Source organism: Myxocyprinus asiaticus, chromosome 18 (genome assembly GCF_019703515.2).
Source record: "Myxocyprinus asiaticus isolate MX2 ecotype Aquarium Trade chromosome 18, UBuf_Myxa_2, whole genome shotgun sequence".
NCBI classification, from domain to species: domain Eukaryota; kingdom Metazoa; phylum Chordata; class Actinopteri; order Cypriniformes; family Catostomidae; genus Myxocyprinus; species Myxocyprinus asiaticus.
Window position 1 is genome coordinate 26,617,575 of NC_059361.1, and position 24,670 is coordinate 26,642,244.

A 24,670-nucleotide genomic window follows, 5' to 3' on the forward strand; every position below is an offset into this window, starting at 1 on the left:
AAAAATGCTAAGGATTTATTTTTGTTCTCCCAAAAACACCCTACTTAAAATTGTGTTCACACATAGTTTTAGGTTTTTTTGAGCTCACAAATTAACACTGGCAGTGTGTGAAAATTTAGTGATCTCTTATTAACACATTTGCACATTTCAGTGCAGTGCATTGCATTAAGTCAACGTTTACTTTGCTAACTCATTCACTAATCTAACCAGAGTACTCGTCACTCTTGCCCTGCAAAACCTTTTGATTATATTTGTAATGTAATCAGCGTTGAAGCACTTTACCGCAGTAGTTTACACATAACTACACGCTGCCAATCTCCATTTTTGGCACCAATGATTGTTTTGTTGATAAATCATTATTTTGTGTCATTGTCTGATATAATTGCTTTAGGACAGTAGAATCATGTCAACAGTTTTTTTTGTCATCAATTTGCTGAGTCACATCCTGATTGCACTAATACCCACAGTGTCATTGGAATAAAAACCCTCTACCATACTCCCCCGCTGACTTTAATCACACCCTTAAGTAAAAATGTTTTTCTATTCTTTTTCTAAAAAATTCCTGCAATGTCAATTTGTAGTATAGAGTTAAGAATTGAGCAACAGGAGTAAGGCCAGAAAATGTATAAGCATTCTGAAGACTTGAGTTACATGATGTGAAGTAGTTTGTTTCTTTTTCTAGCCCAGTGTGTAAATCCCTAGTCATTTGTTAGTTGTTTTATGGACTATCAGACTTGACCTGATGCTATCACAGGAACCTTTAAGTGCTGCTGAGTATTGCCAACCAAAGGTTTTCAAAGTTGTTCATGTGTTTACTGCAAGTTGTAATGTAAATTCTGGTGATTGGACAACTTTCAAACTGAATGGACCCCAATATTCTGTAAAAGTCAGTTTAGTTTATCAAAATCTATTTGACGTAGTCCACTTTTTTTCTGAATTTTTCAGCTCTGTTGGTCCTCACAATGCAACCGAATGGTGACCAGAAATTTCAAGCTCCAAAAATCACAAAGGCAGCATAAAATAATAAATTCCTTACATTTATATAGCACTTTTCAAGGCACTCCAAGCACTTTACATAGTATATGGGGAATCTCCTCAACCACCAGCTATTGGTGGAGAGTAGAAATATAGTGCCAATTAATGCATGGGATTATTAGGAGACCATGATAGATAAGGGCCAATGGGGGGAATTTGGCCAGGACACCAGGGTTACACCCCTACTTTTAACAAGAAGTGTTCTGGGATTTTTAATGACTACAAAGAGTCAGGACCTCAGTTTAACATCTCATCTGAAAGACAGTGCCTTTTTACAGTATAGTATCCTCATCACTAAACTGGGGCATTAGGACCCACACAGACCACAGGGTGGACACCTCCTCCAGGCCTCCCTAACACCTCTTCCAGCAGCAACCTTAGATTTCCCCAAAAAGTCTCCCATCTAGGTACTGGCCAGGCTTAACCCTGCTTAGCTATAGTGGACAACCAGGCAAGAGCTGTAGGTTGATATGGCTGCTGTAAGTAACCTATATGACTCCAGTGGTTTAATAAGTCTTCTGAAGTGATGCACTCTGAGTGAGAAATCCTTCAATTCTTTTTTACTCTTAACCTCCACTTTCACATTCTGAAAGTGAAAGTGGAGATTTATTTTATAAATGACTTAAATGTTGAACTGTTTCTCTCCCACACCTATTCTATTGCTTTTGAAGATATGGATTAAACCACCAGAGTTTTATGGATTACTTTTATGCTGCCTTTGTGGTTTTTGGACCTTCAAAGTTCTGGCCACCATTAATTTGCATTGTATGGACCAACAGAGCTGGAATATTTTTCTAAAAATATTGTTTGTGTTCAACAGAAAAAAGAAAGTCATACACATGTTGGATGGCATGAGGGTGAGTAAATGATGGGAGAATTTTCATTTTTGTCCGAACTATCAATTTGAGAAACACATTTAGAAGTTTCTGTCACATTCTTCTTCCTTTGGGGGTTTCCATATTGACGTGATGTAATCTGGGATGACAGATGGTGTTTTGGCTGTTTTATTATTTTGGGTGTTGTTGAGGGGCTTTGGAATGCTCCTCTCATTTCGTTAGCTCTGGCCTTTGTTAGGATAACACGGATAGCTGTGCCGACCCCTAAAAACAGATTATAGGTACCACAAAACAACGGGGCCATTGTGGCCATTGACAATGCCATCCTACGAGCAACGCATGTGCGCACGACGCGCGTTGGTCATCCATATGCCCACTCATTGTCCATTGTGTTACGAGCTGACTTGAGAGGCGCTTCGGAGGCCGAAAAAGACGTTTTGTCAAGATATCCCCACTGTGTACAACTGTGCCAAGCCTGTCACCACAGTAAATGTAGGAATCGGTAATGTCCGTGGGTGAATGAGGTGAGGGAGAGTGGAACAAAGACACATTGGTGCTGGTAGAAGTGATACTTGGCTGCTCGTTTCTTAGGTATATGACTGACAGAACAAATGTGCCGATGATAACCGGTTTTGCACTGTTGCAGCAGCCGAATCTCCGGCTGGTGTCAGTTTTGTGGTAACTCCGACTATTTTATATACCGACATCAGTGGTTGTATAGCATAGTTTTCTTCGTTCTTTGAAGTTCAGATAGGCTGTAAACGCTTTTGCTCGCATCCAGCAACTGATGTGTTAAGTTGAGGCCACTGAAAAGTGAAAGTAACGAGAGCCCCATCTACAGACTCATTATTCAGTGTTCTACTCGTGGTACTTTCGCGTGGAGGCTATAGATGGGCGTGTAAATATTTAAACCTACAGAGGTAACATAAAGAAAGGGAGTTTCCAAGTCATCTGGGAGGACATTGCATTGAAAAAGGGGCTACTTTACTTAATCCAGCATTCTGCACGCCTGGAACTGTCAGCGACATATTCACAAGGTTAAGCAAACAATTATATGCTGTTGACTATAATGATGGTTTCCTGGTGAAAGAACCTGGCTCGTCGCATCGAAAGGTTTGTGGCTTATTTATTTTCATTGCGCTGTTTATTAAGCGCGTTCGTTGTCATTAATGTGTCTGGCAAAGAGGAGAAAACACGTGTTTCATCGAAATCTAATTTAATCATAAGCGGTTTTAACCACCACGCAATTGCGTGTGGCCCCGGACACCGGGGGGCCCTGCCCCGGTAGGAAAGCGCTGCAAAACCCGCTTGAGGGGGTGACATTATGTTCTGGGTACACTCGCTAATACGCTGTTGTAAGCGCTCTTAGAGCGGTTCATGTTAGACGTCCGCTAACCGGTTTGTAATTTATGAAAAAATATACAGGACTTCCGAACCTGTTTCGCCCATGAGTTAGGGGCCGTTCACACCGAACGCGTTTTTGCGTGCGTCTGCTCTGATTTTCAATTGTTTTCCTATGTAAACACACGCTGGGCGAACGACCATACCTGCTGCACCGTGTCTCGCTGTTTCTTCAGTGTCTCACGCAGGACTGGAATATTTTTAGACATTGTGTCAAGTTAAAACGAACTTCAGGTTTCAGAAATACATGTCGAGACGCCTGCGTTCCGTTTCAGTCGTTGCGCTGCGTCTTGACTGTTTTTAGCGCAGGTGTCACAATTCTGAACAAGTTCAGGCTGCAAAGAGGTGACTGTTACAATGTTAACATTTTTCCAGATTATACTTCACCAAGCAAAGTTTAAGCGCTTGATAAACGGCAATCTCTCTCTCTCTCTCTCTCTCTCTCTCTCTCTCTCTCTCTCTCTCTCTCTCTCTCTCTCTCTCTCTCTCTCTCTCTCTCTTCTAATGTGCTGAGGGGCTGCCGCGCCCAGGGGCGGGTTTACGGTTTCTGAGGCCCCAATAAACCGACCAACCGGAGCCCCATTTCGAAACATTTTGCTTAAAAAATGACTATATTTATTTTAAATCATAATTTTAAATTCTTCCTATCAGACATTGTGGCCAAGTACATTCAAAATGTTTAATGATATAAAAATCTTTAATTATTTAAAGATAATTAATGCATGTTTTCCAGTTTTCCAAAAAACAAAAAAAAAAAAAAAAAACAAAAACAAAAATTTTTTTATCAAGCGCTGAAACTTTGCATGGTGCAGAATAATCTGGAATCGTGTTAAAAATTGTAACAGTCACCTCTTTGCAGCCTGAACTTGTTCAGAATTGTGACACCTGCGCTAATAACAGTCAAGACGCAGCGCAACGACTGAAACGGAACGCAGGCGTCTCGACATGTATTTCTGAAACCTGAAGTTCGTTTTAACTTGACACAGTGTCTAAAAATGTTCCAGTCCTGCGTGAGACACTGAAGAAACAGCGAGATGCGATGCAGCAGTCAAGGACGTTCGTCCAGCGCGTGTTTACACAGAAAAACAATAGAAAAACAGGTTAGACGCACACAAAAATACATTCAGTGTGAACAGCCCCTCATCCGTTCGCACGTGTCTGTGAGTGAGAGTGCGCGGGCGAAACAAGTATATATCTATTTATATATATTATAAATATTTATATACATAAATTACAAACCCGAACCCAAAGTCCTACTGACCCGAACCCGTAGGCTTCGTGAACCGCTCTGAGACCGCAGCATATTCGCGCTTGTACCCAGAGCAACATCACCTCTCAAGCGGTTTTTGGGGAACTTTCCTACGCAATTGCGTGGTGGTTAATACCGCTACTGGCCGTGCCTTGTATGTTTACTGTTACAATACTGTTACTAATGTTGCATACAATGCTTACATAAGCCTTTTGCAACATGGTGAACAATACACTGCTGCATTAGAGCATAAGCTCCAGGTGAAAGTAAATAAGACAGAAATATACTACTATTGTGTACAACAAATCCTCAAAGTAATAATAATAATAATAATACTGTATCATACTGTATTATAATGAATAATTGTTTGGTTATAATAATAATAAATAACAACTGAATTCCAAAATGTTAATGTGTGCAGTAGTAGGTTTTGCACACCCTGTTCATGAAAAGAAAAAAAAAAGTGTTTTGTAAAAATATATGTAGGTAAATATTGCTTTTTATCACTGTATTGACGAAAAAACTGGAAAACATGCATGAATTATTTTTAACTAGAATTTTATTTCATTAAACATTTTGAATGTACTTGGCTACAACGGCTGATAGGATGATCAGTTTTATGTTCAAAACTGGGCCCCAGGTTGATCGGTTGCTTGGGGCCTTAGAAATCATAAACCCGCACCTGAGTTTAATTAATGATTGACATAATGTTAAAGCACTGTCAATTGATCTATTGCTTTTGATTTATTATATTTGAGATTACAGGTGAATTACAGGATGTTCTGATGATATAATTTGATCAGTAGTCTACATTAATTTTTGTGTTCGGCTTATGTGATCGGCTTATGTGAATGCTATTATTGTTGTATAATGTAGTATCCTAAATATTGGCGTATATTATCTGTGTTTTTAAAATGTATTATTATTATTATATACTGTATTTATATTTGATATAGGCCTACTCTCCTTATATATTTTAAAAAAATGTATTAATTATTCTTCGGATTTTTGGATTGCAATAGGAGATCATCTTAATTTCTTGCCAAAGAACACCTATTTAATTCATGTCAAATTAAACAATATACACTGGCGGCCAAAAGTTTGGAATAATGTACAGATTCTGTTTCGGAAGGAAATTGGTACTTTAATTCACCAAAGTGCCATTCAACTGATCACAAAGTAGTCAGGACATTACTGATATAAAAAGCAACACCATCACTATTTGATCAAATCTAGACAGGCCCCATTTCCAGCAGCCATCACTCCAACAACTTATCCTTGAGTAATCATGCTAAATTGCTAATTTGGTACTAGCAAATCACTTGCCATTATATCAAACACTGCTGAAAGCTATTTGGTTCATTAAATGAAGCTTAACATTGTCTTTGTGTTTGTTTTTGAGTTGCCACAGTATGCAATAGACTGGCCAATATTAAGGTCAATATTGGGTCACAAATGGCAAAAAAGAAACGGCTTTCTCTAAAAACTTGTCAGTCAATCATTGTTTTGAGGATTGAAGGCTATACAATGCTTGAAATTGCCAAAAAACTGAAGATTTCATACAAAGGTGTACACTACAGTCTTCAAAGACAAAGGACAACAGGCTCTAACAAGGACAGAAAGAGATGTGGAAGGCCAGATGTACAACTAAACAAGAGGATAAGTACATCAGAGTCTCTTTTAAGAAAAAGAGGGACAAGTCGAAATAATTTTTTGGGGTAATCAACATTATGCCACAAATGCTGTTTATTGAGCTTATCTTATTTTGAACCCGGAATGTTCCTTTAATAAAAATAAAAAAACGTACAGGTGCGTTAGATGGATACAGTGCATTCACATTGTCTGAAATTCACAGCTCTGTACTTCATGCTGTTCGACCCATATTTTCTATTTTATGTAATAGGTTTGCTAATTTCCCATATCAAAGAAACTAATATAAAAGTAGTCTACGGATGACACTTCTAGTAAAGAGACAAAAAATGTTTATAATAAAACTCACATACTGTTCCACTTATTCATCAAATGCTCTTAGATATTAGTCAGCATCCAGCTGTCTATGTTAAGAATTTGCTATACTCCCATTAGGATTAAAAGGAATTTTTATTTTTCCTCTAGAATGAGACAAAAAAGAGACAACATCTGAATTTGTTTTACACAGCTGCATAGGAACTGCAGAAGAAAAACAGAGGAACATTATTGATAGAAGTCCAGTCCTTTGGATGAACAGTGAATGTCTTTCCTATGTTTTTACAACTTTATTTTCATTTCTTTCTTTCTTTTTTTTTTTTGGTCAATAAAATCAGATGTGTTAGGTCTGTCTCTTTTTAGATATTGCATCCTATCATCAAAAAGGACAGTAGGCCTAGATGAATTTAGGTGTGCCATTCATGGTTCTTGCTTGGGTTTTCATTGTCCAAAAATTTCAAAGAAAGTGCAGTTGCGTGCACTTCATGTCACAGTAGTGTGATATTTTACACTTAATTCTGGTTTGATATCAAACTATATAAGTGGTGTGACATTTTGTCTGACTTCACTCTGCAAATTATTTTCCACAGAACAAGAGGACATAAGAATTTTGTGGAATCCAGAGCAGTTTGTGTCAGGGCCCCATCACAGTGCAAAGGCTAATAAGCAGAGAAAAAGCAGAACCATGTTGCAGTCTGAATGCCGGCTCCTCAGGGTGCTGTTAGGTAAGTGAAGTCCAGTGATTCAGTGAATTAAACTTTAAACAGTGTGAGGGTGTATGTCAATCTGACCCTGGAGAGATAATATATATTGTTGTGAGGAAAGATTCTGTTATCTTTTTCTGGGTTTGATGAATTAAAGCAGACACGTGCAGCTATTTAGAACTGTGATGAGTTGTGTGGGAAATTTGGATGTCACAGCGTTAGACATAAATATACTTTGCAGTAGCTGAAAAAGGCTACATAATACGATTGATTACTTCCTCAGCTTGCAGGAGAGAGACTCTTGTACACTTATGCAAATGACAAAGACCACTGATATGTCCAGATGGCAGTGGGAATTTCAGTGGCTGGTTATGTGAGCTAGATTAGGCAACAATTTGTTAATACATGTTATAAGTGTATGAACATTTGCATATTTGGCCACCTTCTTTTTCATAAAATGAGTGTCAGGCTGAACATACAGTATGCTTGAAGAAAGCCACTGCGTATGATGCTGTCACAGTAGAACTAATGGCCCAAACAAACTTCACGCAAGTACACAAACGCGAGCGCTTCACCAACGCAGGGTCAACACGTGGTCCCATTGTACACAAATTATGTGCTCTCTTGCGTTGCTCTGGCAGTTACAAATCTTGGACCACAAGGGGGTGAAAGAGTTTTTTAGGTGCCACGAAACCAACATGTTGACTGTTGAGGAGTGTGCTTTTGTATTTGCTAAAAAGACAACAGAATTATGTTTGTATAATCTAACTTGTTCGGCAAGACTCTCCTTAAATTGCTGCTCCACCATGACAGTTGTTGATTGAAAAAAGAAAATCTGCTGTAATGCCCCTTGCGGCAACGCTCTGACACATTTCACAACATAACAACGCGTGAAATTGAGCATGCTTACGTACTTACATAGAGTATGTTTGGGCTTTAAGAAGTGAGTTTTAATGTCACCACTTCCTGTGCTGGGGAGAGTGAGCCAGACAGACTGATGCATAAGGTAAAAGAGAGGGAATGGATGCCAGAATAAGTTAGTTGAGAGGTGGGGTTTGAGTGGTTGGACTAAATAGTCCAAGTCCTGTGGTACAACAAATTCTTCTAACCCTCGGAAGTCTTTTTCATGGTCTCTGAGACTTTGCTGACTGTTGGTGTCTGTGTAAATGCCTTTAGTGCAGCCACAGAGGCCAGAGGATCGCAATGTGATCCACAGCAAAGTGACAGATGACTGCTGGTGCCCTGTCTTCCACTGTGGGCTAAGCAGTCAGAATGGCTTATCTTTAACAATAAAAGCCTCCTGTTAAAATAGATACAGGATCAGTCCGAGCCTTGGCCTCAGGTTTACTAGCACAATTCCTCTTTAATTTTGACTTTTATTTTCTGGAAAAAGTTTGACATAGGACCATCTCATGCCTGTTATGTCTGCTGCCTTTGACCACATGTAGATTGCAGTAGATTAGTGAAGGAGAAGTTGTTGTGTTGTGGCCCTATGGCTTGTAAATATTCATTCATTTTTTTGGCTTATGTCTGGCTGTGTTTTTTGAGGAAAGATTAAGAGAAATCAATTTGGAGGAGATCTTGAGATTTTTGTTTTTCTTCTGTGCAGTATTTCAACACACCGTTCTCCTTGTAAGTCGAGCTGTGGTTTGAATCTAGGAGTCACAGTAGCAACCTTTCACACTTTATCTATGTCACTTTATGCGTCATCCCCTTCAAAGAGACATCTTCAGGTCACGTGAGGCCATGCGAGGGTTGGACGTGTGAACGGCGAGCTCTGCGCACTTTGCTAGTTTTTAATACTTTTTATGTCATAACCGGTGAGATTCGAAAGATTTTTAACTGTTTTATGAAGACAGTATATCAAAGAAAATTTGGGAAGATATGGGGTGAACATGTTTTCTTTAGTGCTGGCTCAAGTGAGAGCAGGGGAGTCATTACATTGATAAGTAAACATCTACAATTAAAATGTCTCAAACAGATTAAAAATACATTAAAAAGAGTCATTATGGTTTTAGCAGAAATTAAGGGGCAAAGGTTGACTTTGACAAATATCTACGCACCTAACGCTGATGACATGGCTTTTTTATAAATCTTGAAGGGAAGTTGCAAGCCGCTGGCACCCCTCATGATATAATACTGGGAGGAGACTTTAATCTTTTGATGGACTCAGTCCTTGATCATAGCGAAAAAAAAGTGTGCAAGCCCCCTAGAGCAACATTTACTCTTCTCAGGATGTGTAAAAATTCTTGGCCTTACAGATGTTTGGAGACTTTTGAACCCATCTGGTAGGGACTATATATTTTTTTCATCAGTTCATAAGATTTATTGTAGAATAGATTTTTTATATATATCTAAGTCCCTCATTTCATCTGTTGTTGATTGCTCAATTGGAAACATTTTAATCTCAGATCACACCCTGGTGAGTTTAGAGGTGTTGCCAAATACGGAGAAAAGAAATTATATAGTTGCCACTTTAATGTATCCCTTTTGCAAAATCCTGAATTTCAACAAATGTTAAAGGCTGAAATTAATGTTTATATGGAGACCCACTGGTCCTCAGTATCCTCTGTGGGCGTGGCTAGAGAGGCACTTAAGGTGGTTCTTAGGGACCGGATCACAGTATGCATCATTCACCAAAAAATCCAAAGCACGAGAACTGGTGGAGTTGGAAGGGAATAAGTGCCGAGGCGGAGCTGAAGCACTAAATGTCGTCTGATGGCCTCAGATAATTGACCTGATTGAAATACAGATATGATACTATTTTGTTGTGGAAGGTGGAGTTTTAGCTATTCAGGGCAAGACAGTCATACTTTGAGTCGGGAGACAAAGCAGGGAAGCTTTTGGCTAAATACATAAAGCAGAGAGAGTCTTTTTCTACCATTCCCTCAATTAAATCTGCTGATGGGGAAATATTTACCTCGGCCATTGATATTAATAATGCTTTTAGAGAATTTTATCTTGATCTTTATAGTTCCATGCCTTCCTCTACTGATAAGGATATTAGGAACTTCGTGGAACCATTAGAACTCCCTAAATTGACGAAAATTCTCTTGATTCTGAGATGACCTTGGAGGAGCTTGACGAGGTAATTAAGGCCTTGCCTACAGGTAAGGCTCTGGGGCCAGATGGTTTTGCTGCTGAATTTTATAGATCTTATGCTAAAGAACTGGCTCCACATTTGTTAGAAGTTTATATGGAATTATTAAAGAATGGAAAGCTTCCGTCAACCATGACACAAGCCCGGATCAGTCTGATCCTTAAAAAAGGACAAAGGTCCTAGAATGGATCTTTCGAGGTCAGCTAGACGTAAAAATATTGTCAAAAATTCTGGCTAACCTATTAAGTAAAGTTATGACATCCCTTATAAATATAGATCAGGTGGGGTTTATTCAGGGCCACAGTTCTTATGACAACATTAGGCGTTTCATCAATATTATGTGGTCAGTGGCGAATGATCAGACTCTGGTCACGGCCATCTCACTTGACGCCGAAAAGACGTTTGATATGGTAGAATGGGATTATCTTTTTAAGATTTTGGAAATATACGGATTCGGGAATAATTTTATTGGATGGATTAAGTTACTTTGTATACACCCGGTAGCAGCGGTACAAACAAATGGATTAATTTCAGATTATTTTACTTTGGATAGGGGCACCCGGCAGGGTTGCCCTCTTTTCCCATTATTGTTCTGTCTTGCCCTGGAACCATTAGCAGTTGCGATAAGAAAGGAAGATGATTTTCCAGGGGTGATGGCGGGAGGTATGGTGCATAAGCTTTTACTTTACGCAGATGATATTTTATTATTCTTCTCCGACCCACTAGATCTATGCCTTGCCTCCATAGATTTATTAATTCCTTTTCTAAGTTCTCGGGATACAGAGTCAGTTGGTCTAAATCTGAAGCTTTGGCTCTGACAGCGTACTGCCCAGTAACGGCTTTCTAGCCGGGCTCCTTCCAGTGGCCTAAACAGGGCATTAAGTATTTGGGCATTTTATTCCCAGCAAATTTGTCTGATTTAGTTAGTTCATTTTGACCCCTTAATAAAAAGGTTTTCGAGCGATGTGGGCAGGTGGGCTTCATTACATTTATCTATGATTGGGAAGGTTAATGTTATTAAAATGAATTGTATTCCAAAATTCAACTACCTGCTACAATCTTTCCCTATAGCTGTCCCCCTCTCTTATTTCAAGCAATTTGATAGCATAGAGAAGTCCTTCATTTGGAACGGTAAGCGTCCCAGATTACATTTCAATAAGTTACATAGGCCGATTGACAAAGGGGGGCTAGACCTACCCAAGATTTTGTTTTATTATTATGCATTCGGTCTCAGACATTTGAACCATTGTTCGCTTCCACCTGAAAGAGCCCCTCCCTGGTTTTATATTGAACAGGAAGTTCTTGCCCCTATTTTGCCATTGCAAAGCCTTTCTATCAAACTAATCGGAGAAGTTAAGTTACACCCCGTTATCTCGCATTTGCACTTGGTATGGACAAAAGTGTCCAGAGTGTTTAATTCAGACATTTATTTAAATGTTGCCTCTAAATTAACTAAATTATGTATTAATAAGTCCCCTTTCACCTGGTCAGAGTGGATTGTGAGGGGGGTTACTACACTCGGCAACCTGTATGAGAGTGGAGTGTTGAGATCTTTTGAGAAATTGGTTCAACATTTTGGGATTCACAGATCTCAGTTTTATAGGTATTTACAGCTGTGCCACCTGCTCTGTTTTGTTTTTGGGAGTAGCACACACCCCCCTAAAGCAGCAGATACTCTTGGAGAGGTGATTACTGCTTTTGGAAAAGGTCATGAGGCGTCAGTGTATTACTCCCTGCTAATTCAGAGTCTGGGGGATGGAGCTTCAACTTCTCTCAAGAGATTATGGGAGAAAGATTTAAACTTGGTATTGGAGGAGGGAATGTGGGCTAGGATTCTAAAAAATGTCAAGTCTGCATCTAGAGACGCAAGGGTGCACCTTATGCAATTCAAGATTTTACATAGGTTTTATTGGACCCCCTCTAGATTGTATAGGCTTGGTCTTAAAAACACACCCACCTGTTGGTGATGCCAATCAGAAGTTGGAGACAAAACCCATGTCTTTTGGGGGTGTGTTAAGATCCAAGATTTTTGGTTGAAGGTTCAGAGTTTTATGAGTGACATACTGGGCACTCAAATTTTACTTTGCCCCAGACTTTGCATTTTTGGGCGATGAGGCGGTCATAAATTTGGGGGACAAACATATAAAAAATTGGGTTCTGACCAGTATTATGATTGGCAGACAAATTATTTTAAGGGGTTGGAAATCGGACAGAGCGCTATCACTTCTGGAGTGGTGTGCGGAGATGGGGAGGGTGGCAGCTTTCAAGGAGGTGGCAAGTAGAAGGCTGGGGTTTGGGGACTGTTTGTCAGAAAATAAGGTAATTATTTAGCGGTTTTGGGGGACTTTCGGGGAAGAGATGGGGGGAGAGAGGTCTAGTTTAATTATGTATGTTTATTATATATATATATATATATATATATTGCAAAAAGAGACATCTTCACACCAGTATCTTTAACATACTTCACAAAAGCCACCAAAACATCAAAAATAGTAATTGACTTTGTAAACATCATGAATTATTTAATGCCCATAGTTAACCTATCCTCAAAACATTTCTGAATAAATGTAAAAGTAACATGTAGCTGGGTCTTAATACCAGACATAGAAGAAAACAAGCTATGAACTTTTAGGGTGCTTTCACACCCGAGTTCGAATGACGCAAAAGTTCATTTCGTTTGGATAATGTGAACGCTGTTTTCTGAACTCGGGTGCAGTTTCCAACATCAATTACTATTGTTGATGTTCTGGTGTGAAGTATGTTAAAGATACTGGTGTGATAATGTCTCTTTGAAGGGTCCGCTTGAAAAGGTAGTCTGGGGTAGAGGTAGACCGTTATATCCAAAAAGAAACTATCGGTGATCGAAAAAATCTAAGCCAATAGTTTAGATTTTTTTTCCTCATTATTCCTCTGTGGCGGATGCTGGAGGATTCTACAGTTAGAAAGGATTGGTTCAACAGTACAAAAGCAGCCTCTAGACGTGAAATAAAAACAATCACTGACACCTCATGGGGATTTGCTGTATGTAAATTTGTGATCATTGACAATATTCACTCATATATTTATCCTCATTTCAATGCTTATTTTAATTAGACAAATCAAGTGTTCTAAATTTAAGTGAGGGCATGCAAAGAAAAATGTATAGTGTATATCGCAATGAGCCCCATCAGCACATAATTTACGTCGTATGTCCAACTTCATTCCCTGTGAATAATAATTAACCTTATTTCTCATTACACCTTACCAGATTAAATATATATTTACAAATCCCTTCATCTAGTGAATACGTAGGCTATAAAAAGCTTAATAACAGAGCCAAGCCTTCGCCATTTTAAAACAAGAGTCCCCGGAGTGTTTCGGGCTTGTTTATAGATAAAAGTCCTTTGTTAAGCACCCAATTTTTTTTTCTTTTCTGGTTAGTATTGGGATTTTGGTTGCACAATAAACTGCCTCTGTAATTTTATTAATTTTGGACTCTTGTTGCCTCTGTATTTGTGCCCGTCATAGTAAGGAATGACTTAGAAAATATTTTTATATTCTATAAATCGATTTAAAAAACTATCAGCTGACTAATCGGTTACCCTATCCACCACCTTAGTTATCAGTATCTGCAAAATACTGACCTCTAGTCTGGGGTACGGTTCATGTGAACTCTGGTATGGTTTGCTGCTGATTTAAACGCAATCATACCAAATAGCAGAACCGCTTGTGATGATGTATAATTTGCATCATTGTAAGCAATAATTATTATGGTATAATGCATTTCTCATACCTGCTTGTGTCCAAATAAATTGCCTTCAGAGAGCAGCTCACATTCTTCACATTTCTTGCAACACATCCATGGACTCGTGGCAGACAAACGCTAACATTCATCACACCAATGCACATTCATTGCATCCGTTGCAGACAAACATGCGTGTCGTTCCGTGCATGTAAAGTTAAGGTGGTAAATCCAAAGAGACTACTAATTTAATAACACAGTGAAGCTGATGTCTTTTTGAGTTGTTACCTAGTTTCAGTGGTAAACAGCTCCTGCTTGTATGCTAGTCACATTGATGATGTAATCGGGCCGCGGTTCGGACCCAAATAATATGATGTGAACTGAGACCAGCAGGGGCAGGGGGAGGAAACGAACTCGGGTTCAGTCCAAACAAATCAAACCAAGTGTGAAAGCACTCTTAAATGATGGCGCGGACGATTGGCAAACAGCCGGGCTTTGAATTGACAGGAGATGGCAGAGGGAAGTGACAGATCAGGAAGTGAGCTAGGAGGAATGGAAGTAGGTGGCGGGAATGATGAAGGGTGGAATAATGTGCAGAAGATTAACCGTAGACGAAAGCGTAAAAAACAAAGGGAACAAAATGCAAGTTCTCATTCGGAAGAAACTGATAATGAGCAAAACATAGTAGCAACAGGAGAACAAAATGATGAATACAAAGTAATCATTAAACTGGTTCAAGAAGGTGCCTCATTGGTGAGTGGAACCCAATTCAGCTAACTAAAGCAATAAACAAACTGATGGGTGAGGTTAAGAGTGCAAGAGTTTTGCGTAATGGATCACTATTGATTCTTTGCAAGGACAGTAATCAACAAGGAAAGGCTATCAAATTAAACAAGATTAAAGGGAAGAGAGTGCAAGGAACACTGATTAATGATAAAAAGATGGTACGAAGAGTAATTTCGGGAATACATACAAGTGTGCTGATAGATCAGATTAAAGAAAATATGATGTGAGGGAAAGTGGCAGAAGCAAGATGCCTCAAAACCACTCGTAATGGCGAGAGAATTGATAGCCTGTCAGTTATGTTGAAACGCGATGAGGAAAGAATACCGTCGAGAATATCTACGAGGTCAGGCCCTATATTCCTCCGCCATTAAGGTGCTTTAAATGGCAGAAATATGGCCACGTAGTGGCAGTGTGCAAGGGCAAACAAAGATTTGGAAGATGTAGTGGCGAACATGAATATGGAAAGTGTAAAAGGGGAGCTAAGCTTAAATGCTGCAACTGTTTGGGGGATCACAGTCCTGCTTACTGGGGGTGCGAGGCCAGTAAGAGAGCAGCAGAAGTTCAGCGACTGAAAATTTCCCAAGGGATTACGTATGCCGAAGCAGCTTTTTGTGCGGCCAGGCAAATCACACGCTGAGAAAATAAGTACAGAGAGCAACAAAATGAGACCATGTGAGGGATGTAGTAAAGGAAGACACACTGATTGTGGGGAGAAACAAGTTTGTATTGTTCATGGTTGATGTCATAAACTATTCTGCACAAACAGATAAGAAGACTGAAAAACAAAAACAAATAGTAAAATCAGCAGAAAAATATCTAGGAGTCATAGGTCTAGGATGGGAAGCAGTTGAGGAAATGTTATGTGGAGGGACATCTAGCTCACCGTCACGGGGTGATGGTACATTAATTATTCTGCAGTGGAATGCAAGAAGTCTCATTGCCAATGGTCAGGAATTTAAAAAAAAATGGTCTCAAACTTACAGGATAAACCTAATATAATATGTGTACAGGAAACATGGCTAAGACCTCAGTGGGATTTTATAATACAGGGTTATACAGCAATTAGGAATGACAGGATGACTGGGAAAGGTGGTGGTGTGGCAACATTTGTGTGAAATGGTACTAGGTATAATCTGATAAATTTAGGAAAAGAACACGAATCAATAGTAATCAAGATCTGGACAGAAAAGGGTGAAATAACTATAAGTAATTATTATAATCCATGTAATAGAATGTGCCTTGATACATTGAATACTGTGGGTAAATACAGGGTAAAGTGATATGGTGTGGAGACTTCAATGCACATAGTGTACTGTGGGGGAGTGAGAGAACGGATACAAATGGGTTAATCATAGAGGAATTTATAGAGGACAAGGGATTAGTATGTATGAATGATGGGAGAGGTACTAGGTATAACAGTATTCAAAATAAAGAAAGTGCAATCAATTTAACATTGGAATCAAATGGACTTGCGGGTGTTACAACATGGGAGGTGTTTAGTAAGTCACCAATGGTGATCATTATCATATAAGAATCAAGGTTGGAATAGAAGTACAACAAAAAGAGGAGATAAAGATATCAAGATGGAAATTAGACAAAGCCAATTGGGAAAAATTTCAAGCACTGAGTAAGGACAGATGTGAACATATGTCAAATGGGAATGAATTCAATAAAAAATTGGTTGCAGTCATTATACAGTCAGCAGAGGAAACAATACCGAAGGGATCAGGGAACAGAGGTAAGAAGAGTGTACCATGGTGGGATGAAAATTGTAGGCAAACTGTAAAAAGAAGGAACAGGGCATTTAGACAGTTAAAGAAACACCATTCTTTAGAAACATTAATTAATTACAAAAGATCACAGGCAGTAGTTCGGAAGACTACAAGAACAACTAAACGTGCATTCTGGAGGCAATATTGTAATAGGATAGGGAGAGAGACACAGCTGTCGGACATGTGGGGAATGATCAGAAGAATGAGCGGAATTAAGAGAAACGATACAATACCAGTGTTGCTAAGCAGCAACAAATCAGCTGTAAGTAATATAGAGAAAGCAGAGCTTTTGGCAGAAACATTAGTGAAAATTTATCAGTAAGAGCTAGACAGTGTAGGGACAATACTCTAGCACAGAATCCAGGTGTTAATGTAAGGAAAACTATGTCAAGAGAAAGCTTAGACTTACCTTTTAGTTTGTTTGAGTTAAAAAGGACCATTTTAAATACTCGACAATCATCACCAGGAAAAGATGACATTTGTTACAGTATGTTAGCACATATGGAAGACAGTGCACTCCTTGCAGTATTAAAGTTGTTTAATAAAGTTTGGGACACAGGGAAAATTCCAGTGGCATGGAAACAGTCAATCATAATGCCAATTTTAAAACCTGGGAAAGACCCATCAGACCCCTCAAACTATAGACCAATAGCACTTACATCACAATTAGGGAAAACTCTGGAGAGAATGGTAACTGAGTGAATAAAATTTTCTAGAGAGTAGAGACCTTTTTTCTCCTTTTCAAAGTGGTTTTCGCAAAGGTAGAAATACAATGGATCCTATCCTAAGCCTAGAGTCCAAAATTCAGAAATAGTGGTAGTAGTCTTTTTCCATTGTCGAAAAAGCATACAATATGTTGTGGAAGGAAGGACTGCTTATCAAATTAAGTAAGTTAGGTGTGGGCGGCAGGTTATATAACTGGGTGTTGGACTTCCTATTTAGCAGGACAATAGAGGAGAGGTAAGGGTAGGTAAAGAATACTCAAAAGTATATCAAGTAGAGAATGAAACCCCACAGGGCAGTGTTTGCAGTCCAGTGCTATTAAACATCATCATTAATTATATTTTTGAGCAAATTGTTAAAGGTATAGGGAAATCGCTGTATGCAGATGATGGGGCTTTATGGATAAGGGGACGGAATCTAAAATATATAGAGAAGAAAATGCAGGCTGCAATTGAGATGGTGGAACAGTGGGCAAATAAATTGGCTTTTAAGTTATATATAGCAAAGTCGCAAGTGATATGTTTTTCTAGACGCCATAAGGCAGTATCCTTGAAATTATATGGCCAAACACCAAACAGGCCAATGTGATCAGATTTCTCGGGGTATTGTTAGATGAAAAGCTAACATGGAAGCACCACATTGATAAAGTAAAGGACAAGTGTAAAAAGGTCAACAATCTATTAAGGTGCCTGTCAGGACAAGACTGGGGAGCAACCAGAGCATCACTGTTGAATATTTACCAGGCCCTTATGAGAGCTACATTAGACTATGGGTGTATAGCCTATATGTCAGCAGCAGAATGTCACCTTAATAAGCTGGATACGGAGCAGGCACAAGTACTAAGAATATGCAGTGGAGCATTTAAAACATCTCCAGCAGCTGCTAACTAAGTTGAAACGGGGGAAATGCCATTACGGATAAGAAGAGTGAAACTTATGCTAGCGTACTGGATTAATCTGAAGCGGCATAATAGCTCACACCCAATAAAGAACATCCTGGAGGACTGTTGGGAGCACAATAAAACCAATTTTAGAAGCTTTGGATGGATAGGAAATATAAAAGCAGAAAAAAAAGGTTTGTGTAACATAAAATACAGTCTGACAGTTCCATCTTCATTTATTCCTCCATGGTTATTTGTGATGCCATCAGTAGATTTAAATATACAGCAACAACTGAAGAATAAATCCAAACAGGTACCTGCTGGGAGGGTAGCAAAAAATTACATTGAACAGCACTTTGTAGATAAGCTGATATTATTTACAGATGGCTCAAAAGACCCAGAGACTGGACGTATAGGAACAGCAGTTTTCATCCCATAGTACGAGGTAACAATTAAGGAAAGAACTACAGATATTCTATCAGTATATGCTTTTGAGCTTGTAGCTATTTTAAAAGCTTTGCATTGGTTAGAAGAAAACAACATTAATAATGCTCTAATTGCATATGATAGTTGGGCAGCACTCACAAGCATTAGATCCGTGAAATCATGCAGACAAGATCATCTATTTTAAATTCATCATTTAATATACAAACTACACAATAAGGGTCTGATGGTTTGCTTTGCTTAGGTTCCTGCTAATGTAGGAGTAGAAGGAAATGAGGTTGTTGACAAACTAGCCAAGCAATCACTCAAATTGCAAACAGTAAACATGAAAATTCCGCTGAGTAAAGCTGAGGACAAAACAATTATAAAGAGTCAAGTGGGGAAAATATGGCAAAAGTACTGGGACATAAACGATACAGGCAGACATCCCTATAATATACAGAATCGTGTTGGTTTGGGAAGGAGGCTAGGCAGGAACTGAAAGGAAGAAGCAGTCATTACCCATCTCAGGACTGGACATACTGGACTTAATCAGACACTTCATAAAATAGGTAAAGACCCAACTGGTAGATGTGCACACTGTGGTCACCCTGAATCTGTTCAGCATGTGCTGCTGGAATGTAGGGGATATGAAAAGAAATAATATCAGTATTAAAGAAAGCTAAGCTAAATGCCATTATAGGAAACCTCCTGGGAGAGGCATCATGGGGAATATACAGTCACCTAATTGAGTATCTGAAGGAAACAGGGCTAATAGAAAGAATTTAGGCCCTTTTTCTCTCCTCCTCTCTTTCTTTTCCCGCTAATTTACTGTTCCACACTCCATTCCGGTAGGTGGCGATAATGCACTTGCAAGCTGGTTTGCCAACCGCCAATCAAACCAAAAGAAGAAGAAGAAACACTTAAATTACAGATAAAAAAAATCTCTTTTAGGGACTGCATGTTACTCTCAAGTGATAGAATCATCTGAAAAAGGAATTTTTGAAAAAGGAAAGTTGTGTGTGTTTGTGTTTAATGAAGCCAAACCATGTTATTATGCTATGCATTTTTTATGTAAGGTTTAAGGACACAACAGAAATCATTTTAATTATGTTTTGAAAAGCAATTACTTTCTTTGTTTTTTTTTTCTTTCACTCCTGTAGGTTTTATTTGTGTATTACTAATGTGCATGAGTGCAGCCCCAGATCTCTGTGGACCTCTGAAAACAGTTAGGGACAGCCTGAACTCAACTCTTAGGAGACGCTATATGGTAAGCAGATGCATAATGCCTTTGATATTGCTTAGTTATATTCTGAAACATAATGGGGAACATATGAAACTGAAATATATTGGGCTCTTGTAAAGCTTATATGGATATATGTTGAGAACATATATAAACAAGTCGTGGTCAATGTCTGAAAAAGAAGAACTTGCATAAAGTGGAGAATAAATGTTTTAGTATGTGTCACATAGGCTACTGTGAGATAATAGGAATGATTGACATGCCATTAAGAGGTTTTACTTTTAACATTTACAGAAAATGAACTTTCCCATTAACTATACCATTCAAGTGCATTATGAGGAGGTGTATAGGCTACGCAACATTAGCAGACTGGTGAGTCCTTAGCCCACTGACCCTGTCCCCAATCGAACCCTCTGAATCACTTCCCACCATCACATACAAGCCACACTCTTCACAACTTCCCACATTAATTTGCTATTTTTTCTGTTTAAGAGCCGGTGACTTAGGCTACAGTCAGATTCGGGTCATCATTTTAAGACTTATAAGGGATTTAAAAGTTATGACTCGACATAAGCAGAGATATAATTGTGAATCTAACAAAACATGTCTGGATATGTCTGGGTAATATTTCACTCCAAAATCAAAAACAAACTAACTAACTAAATAAATAAAATACTGTATAATACAGTAAATTTTTACTGTGATTAAAAACATTATTCAAATCAGCATAAATTAAAGGCAGTACAACAAATACTATTATGATGTATAAATATGTTACAAGTTTTTTTTAGCAGTACAAGTATGAAAATGAGATTTTCTTTGCATTACAGTAATAAGTATTTTGTAGGGAAAATGTGCTAAATTGTCATAAAAACAATCATCATAATGAAATCATCATAATGCAAAAAATCTTATTTGTGCTAAAACAGGCTTCATTTTCTTTATGCAAAATAATATATATATATATATATATATATATTTTTTTTTTTTTTTTTTTTCGGTGAAATATTCTTGACAGGTTTCACAAGATTCACGCACAAATGAGTTGTAAACAGTATGTTATTAGCAGTATAGTTTTTTTAGCCAGCTATGTTTTATAGCTGTCTTTTATATGAATTTTTTTATAAGCTCAGTGTCACAGCCACAGACATCATGAATCTCTGGATATTCGGACATTTGTAGTTGAACAAAATGATTATTTATTTTTCAATGACTCTAAATACTGCCATGTATCCATCTTAATGTTGCTGTACATCTAACTCCAAGACAATAAAAAACAAAACAAAAAAAGGAATGTGAAAAATGTATTTGCTTTTTGCATATTCTATTACTATTCCCCATGGGAGTGCATTTTCTTTATAAAATCTGAGGCACATTACAAAATGATTTATTCATACTTCTTTTATAGAGGCTTGAACACTTGAAGCCATAAATTCAGAACTTAACTTGACCCGAACTGGCATAAACACTGTGACCTTTAAACCTAGCTCAATTCCATCATTACTCGTAAACTCGTACAAGGACTTATAAAATATCCCATGTCTGTATATCACAACCATTATAATCAAAATGAAAATGTTCCTCATCGGATCAGTTTCCTCTCATCTCACTCTTTCTGTCTTATCTTGTTCTTTCCACACTTTCTGTTCTTTAGAGGAATGAATCTCTGGTGGAGCTTAGAGATCTACAGGATTTGTGGGTCTTGGTTAGTCAGCAGGGTATAAAGAGGATTTTAAAGGTCCTGCCTGAGAGGCATCCTACACGCCGTAAATACCTCTCCAATCTGGAGAACCTCTTCAGAGATTTCCAGGTGCTATATATCCAACAGAATCCCAGAGATGAGGAGGTTAGAACAATGATGTCATTTCTGATTTTTCAACAGCAGTTAATGCATTACGAATCATTCTAGCTTTCATTGCCACTCCTTACTTTGATAGTCTCATAGCCAATTTTTGGACACCTAAGGTTTCTCTTTTTAAATACAATTATCTGTCGCATTGATGTTTATGAAAGAAGCCTTCTAATGGATTTGATATCACAAAGGCTTTGTAACAAAGGGATGTTGTTTTCCAGATTGTCTAAAACGAAATTGGATTTGATCTTTTGAATGTGTCCAGTCTATGTTGCAGATGTTACTTCTGAGTAATCTGTTTTAGTAATGTAAAAATGTGTTTCTGTGTTTGTATCTCTGTCAAAACAGAGAGAACTTCCAGAGAGCATACAAAACATCTGTGATAAGTTGAGGGACCCATATTACCAGGGATGGAAATCTGTTACACCAAAGTCCTTACTAGACAACTGTTATCGGTCCATGCTTTGCCTTTTCAAAGACTGCTTCTCAACAGAAGATGACAGTTATGACTGTAAGTGAAAACGGTAGACCTTTAGAAAAAAATGTATCACTTGAACCCTGCAGGGGACTGTCCATTCACTGGTGTTTTTTGTATGCAGATTTCAGTTTTTTGACTTACCCTTTTTGAATTTTACATTTGTTGGACTGTAGTCTAACATATTGATCTGCTAAACATTGATCCATTAAATTTACCACCTATGCAAAGTCCCTCTAAATCGATTCAACAAACAGAGAGTACTTGTTTTTGTAGTCTGGAATTGGGAATTTTTGGGAATTGGTGGTACTCACTTACTCATTGTTATTTGGAGGTTTGAGGTAAGAGTTGAGGTCCATCTAATTATTTTTACCACTTGGAAAGATTTGGGGAATTTATGATTCCAACCACAAGAAGGGTACTTCCACCATTCCACCAAATATTTGTTCCACACCCTCCCCCAAAATGTATGCACACAGTAGCAACAGCTTGTGCTGTTTGTTGATGCGTGTCTGTGGTCGACCATTGGTCTTTGTGAAAGAAAAAAATGTAAGGGGATTGAATCTTTATCCCCTTCATTATAAATGAGATGTTTGCATGATTCAGCCTTTGTCTAAGATGGTTTGAAGGATGTAAAGCACCTAAAAAACCTCCGCATGTCCTTACTGGCCTGAACATGCCTGGTCTATGCCTTCTACCAATTCTTTGAGGTGTCTTGAATAGCATTAATGGCATTATGTTTTTTTAAATATTTTTGGGGGAGCCATTGTAATCTTGAAGGAATAACTAACTAAAAAAATTACAATTCTGTCATCATTTACTCACCCTCGTGTTGTTCCAAAACTGTATGACATTCTTTCTTCAGTGAATGATGAATGACAGCCTCATTCATCATTCACTTTTATTGCATCTTTTTTCCATACAATGAAAGTGAATGATGACTGAGGCTGTCATTCTGCTAAACATCTCCTTTTCTGTTCCAAGGAAGAAAGTTATACAGGTTAGGAACAGCATTAGGGTGAGCAAATGATGACAGATTATTTGAATTATCCCTTTAATAATTTCCTTCAAATATTCTAATGTATTACCTTCAATTATATCTTAAGGTTGTGGTCACTTATACACAGTGTTTCTCTTTGTTCGTTTCTAGATTGTGAAGTCCTCAACCGGAGGAAAGAAAAGAAGACAACATAGCAGCAGATGTGAGCAGATCTGATCCTGTTCTTATGTTTTTGGCATAGGTGTAAATGGGTGTTACTTGGTTTATGTAGTGGCATGCAACGTGCTTATGCGCCTTTTGTTCCAGTGAAGTAATTGACTATTTCTTTTAAAATGTAATAAATATTATTTAATGTGTTACCCAGATGGAAAAAAATGCAGCAGCCAACTTGCCACTTGGAAGACACTCTACTGACCCCGCAGCTATTGCTCTCCATCATTCAAAATCATACCCTCATCCTCCATCCACCCACCTGCCCACTTAAGTGTTTGCATATTTATATTTAAGCAGTGTTTTGCTAATGTATGACCAAGTATGCACTGTGTGTGTGTTCTATGAAGGAGAGCAGATTTTATTCTCTACTGTAGCATTGTCTATTGGTAATTCCAAAAAGTATTTGCCACTGTGACTTACATTTCTTAGGAAAATAAATCTGGCGTTTTTGATGTATGCCAAAAGAGTATTTTATCATTACCATGTTGTAAATGTTCCTGAATTTGTTTAGGCTAGATGTATAGTAACATGGAGCTTCTTTTGTATCATTTGCATGCAAATGTTGTGCTGACTGCTGGCTTGGTCGGCATTGTTGCTTTTAACCAGAGTTTCTTTACTTTTATGCTTTACTGCTGGTTCAATGTTGAAAGATTGCACCAAAGTATTATTAAATGTACTATAAAAAGCTGTTTAAGGTGATCAAGTGTATTAGATACCAGATTTTCACATGTTTTATATACAGATTTTAATCAAGGTTATTTATTTGGACTCCTGCCATAGAATGTTCTGGTAACTGTTGTAATATGGCTTGGAAAATAAATCACCCCCATGTGTTCACATGCATCATTTGGTGTAAAATATGGGTTTGGCTTCTTTACAATTATACTCTCACCTTTCACACAGGGGTGTAGATTCTGGGGGGGTGGGGGCACAATAATCAAAACAAGCCATTACTTAACCCCCCCCCCCCCCCACACACACACACACACACATTATTTATACCATGATCAGTGGAAACATGTAAATGCTTCACGCTGCAACTCCACCAATGTTCATGCCAAATCTACACCCTTGCTTACACACACATACACACCTTAGCTAAGTGAGGCCATACCATAAACTTATATATTTGTAAATATAGTACTATAGGCTAACCATAAACCTAAAAGAAATGTTTACATTTTTAAAATAATAATAATTAAACACATTATTAATGAAAGTTTTTCCAAATGTGGATGTCAGATTTAGCCTCTGAATTTTTTGAATAAAACATTTTTTTGTTTTTGTTTAAT

The 24,670-nt window shown here is 38.1% G+C and overlaps 1 protein-coding gene across 3 annotated transcripts; it reads left to right on the plus strand.

Moving 5' to 3' along the window:
* The first annotated feature begins 1,798 nt into the window (after positions 1-1,798).
* LOC127456509 (interleukin-34-like) lies at positions 1,799-24,215 on the plus strand. Of its 3 annotated transcripts, none has more exons than XM_051725040.1 (8): positions 1,799-1,892; positions 7,077-7,211; positions 19,759-19,865; positions 20,133-20,210; positions 21,493-21,684; positions 22,039-22,201; positions 23,316-23,367; positions 23,530-24,215. In XM_051725040.1, exons 2-7 carry the CDS (start codon positions 7,172-7,174, stop codon positions 23,357-23,359), a joined length of 624 nt encoding a protein of 207 aa, XP_051581000.1. In that variant the 5' UTR covers positions 1,799-1,892; positions 7,077-7,171; the 3' UTR covers positions 23,360-23,367; positions 23,530-24,215. The 3 variants fall into 3 exon arrangements, with proteins under 3 accessions (XP_051581000.1, XP_051580999.1, XP_051580998.1); XM_051725038.1 differs by lacking the exon at positions 1,799-1,892 and adding an exon at positions 2,523-2,984; XM_051725039.1 differs by lacking the exons at positions 1,799-1,892; positions 23,530-24,215 and adding an exon at positions 2,506-2,984 and having other exon boundaries at positions 23,316-23,370.
* Positions 24,216-24,670: the final 455 nt, after the last annotated feature.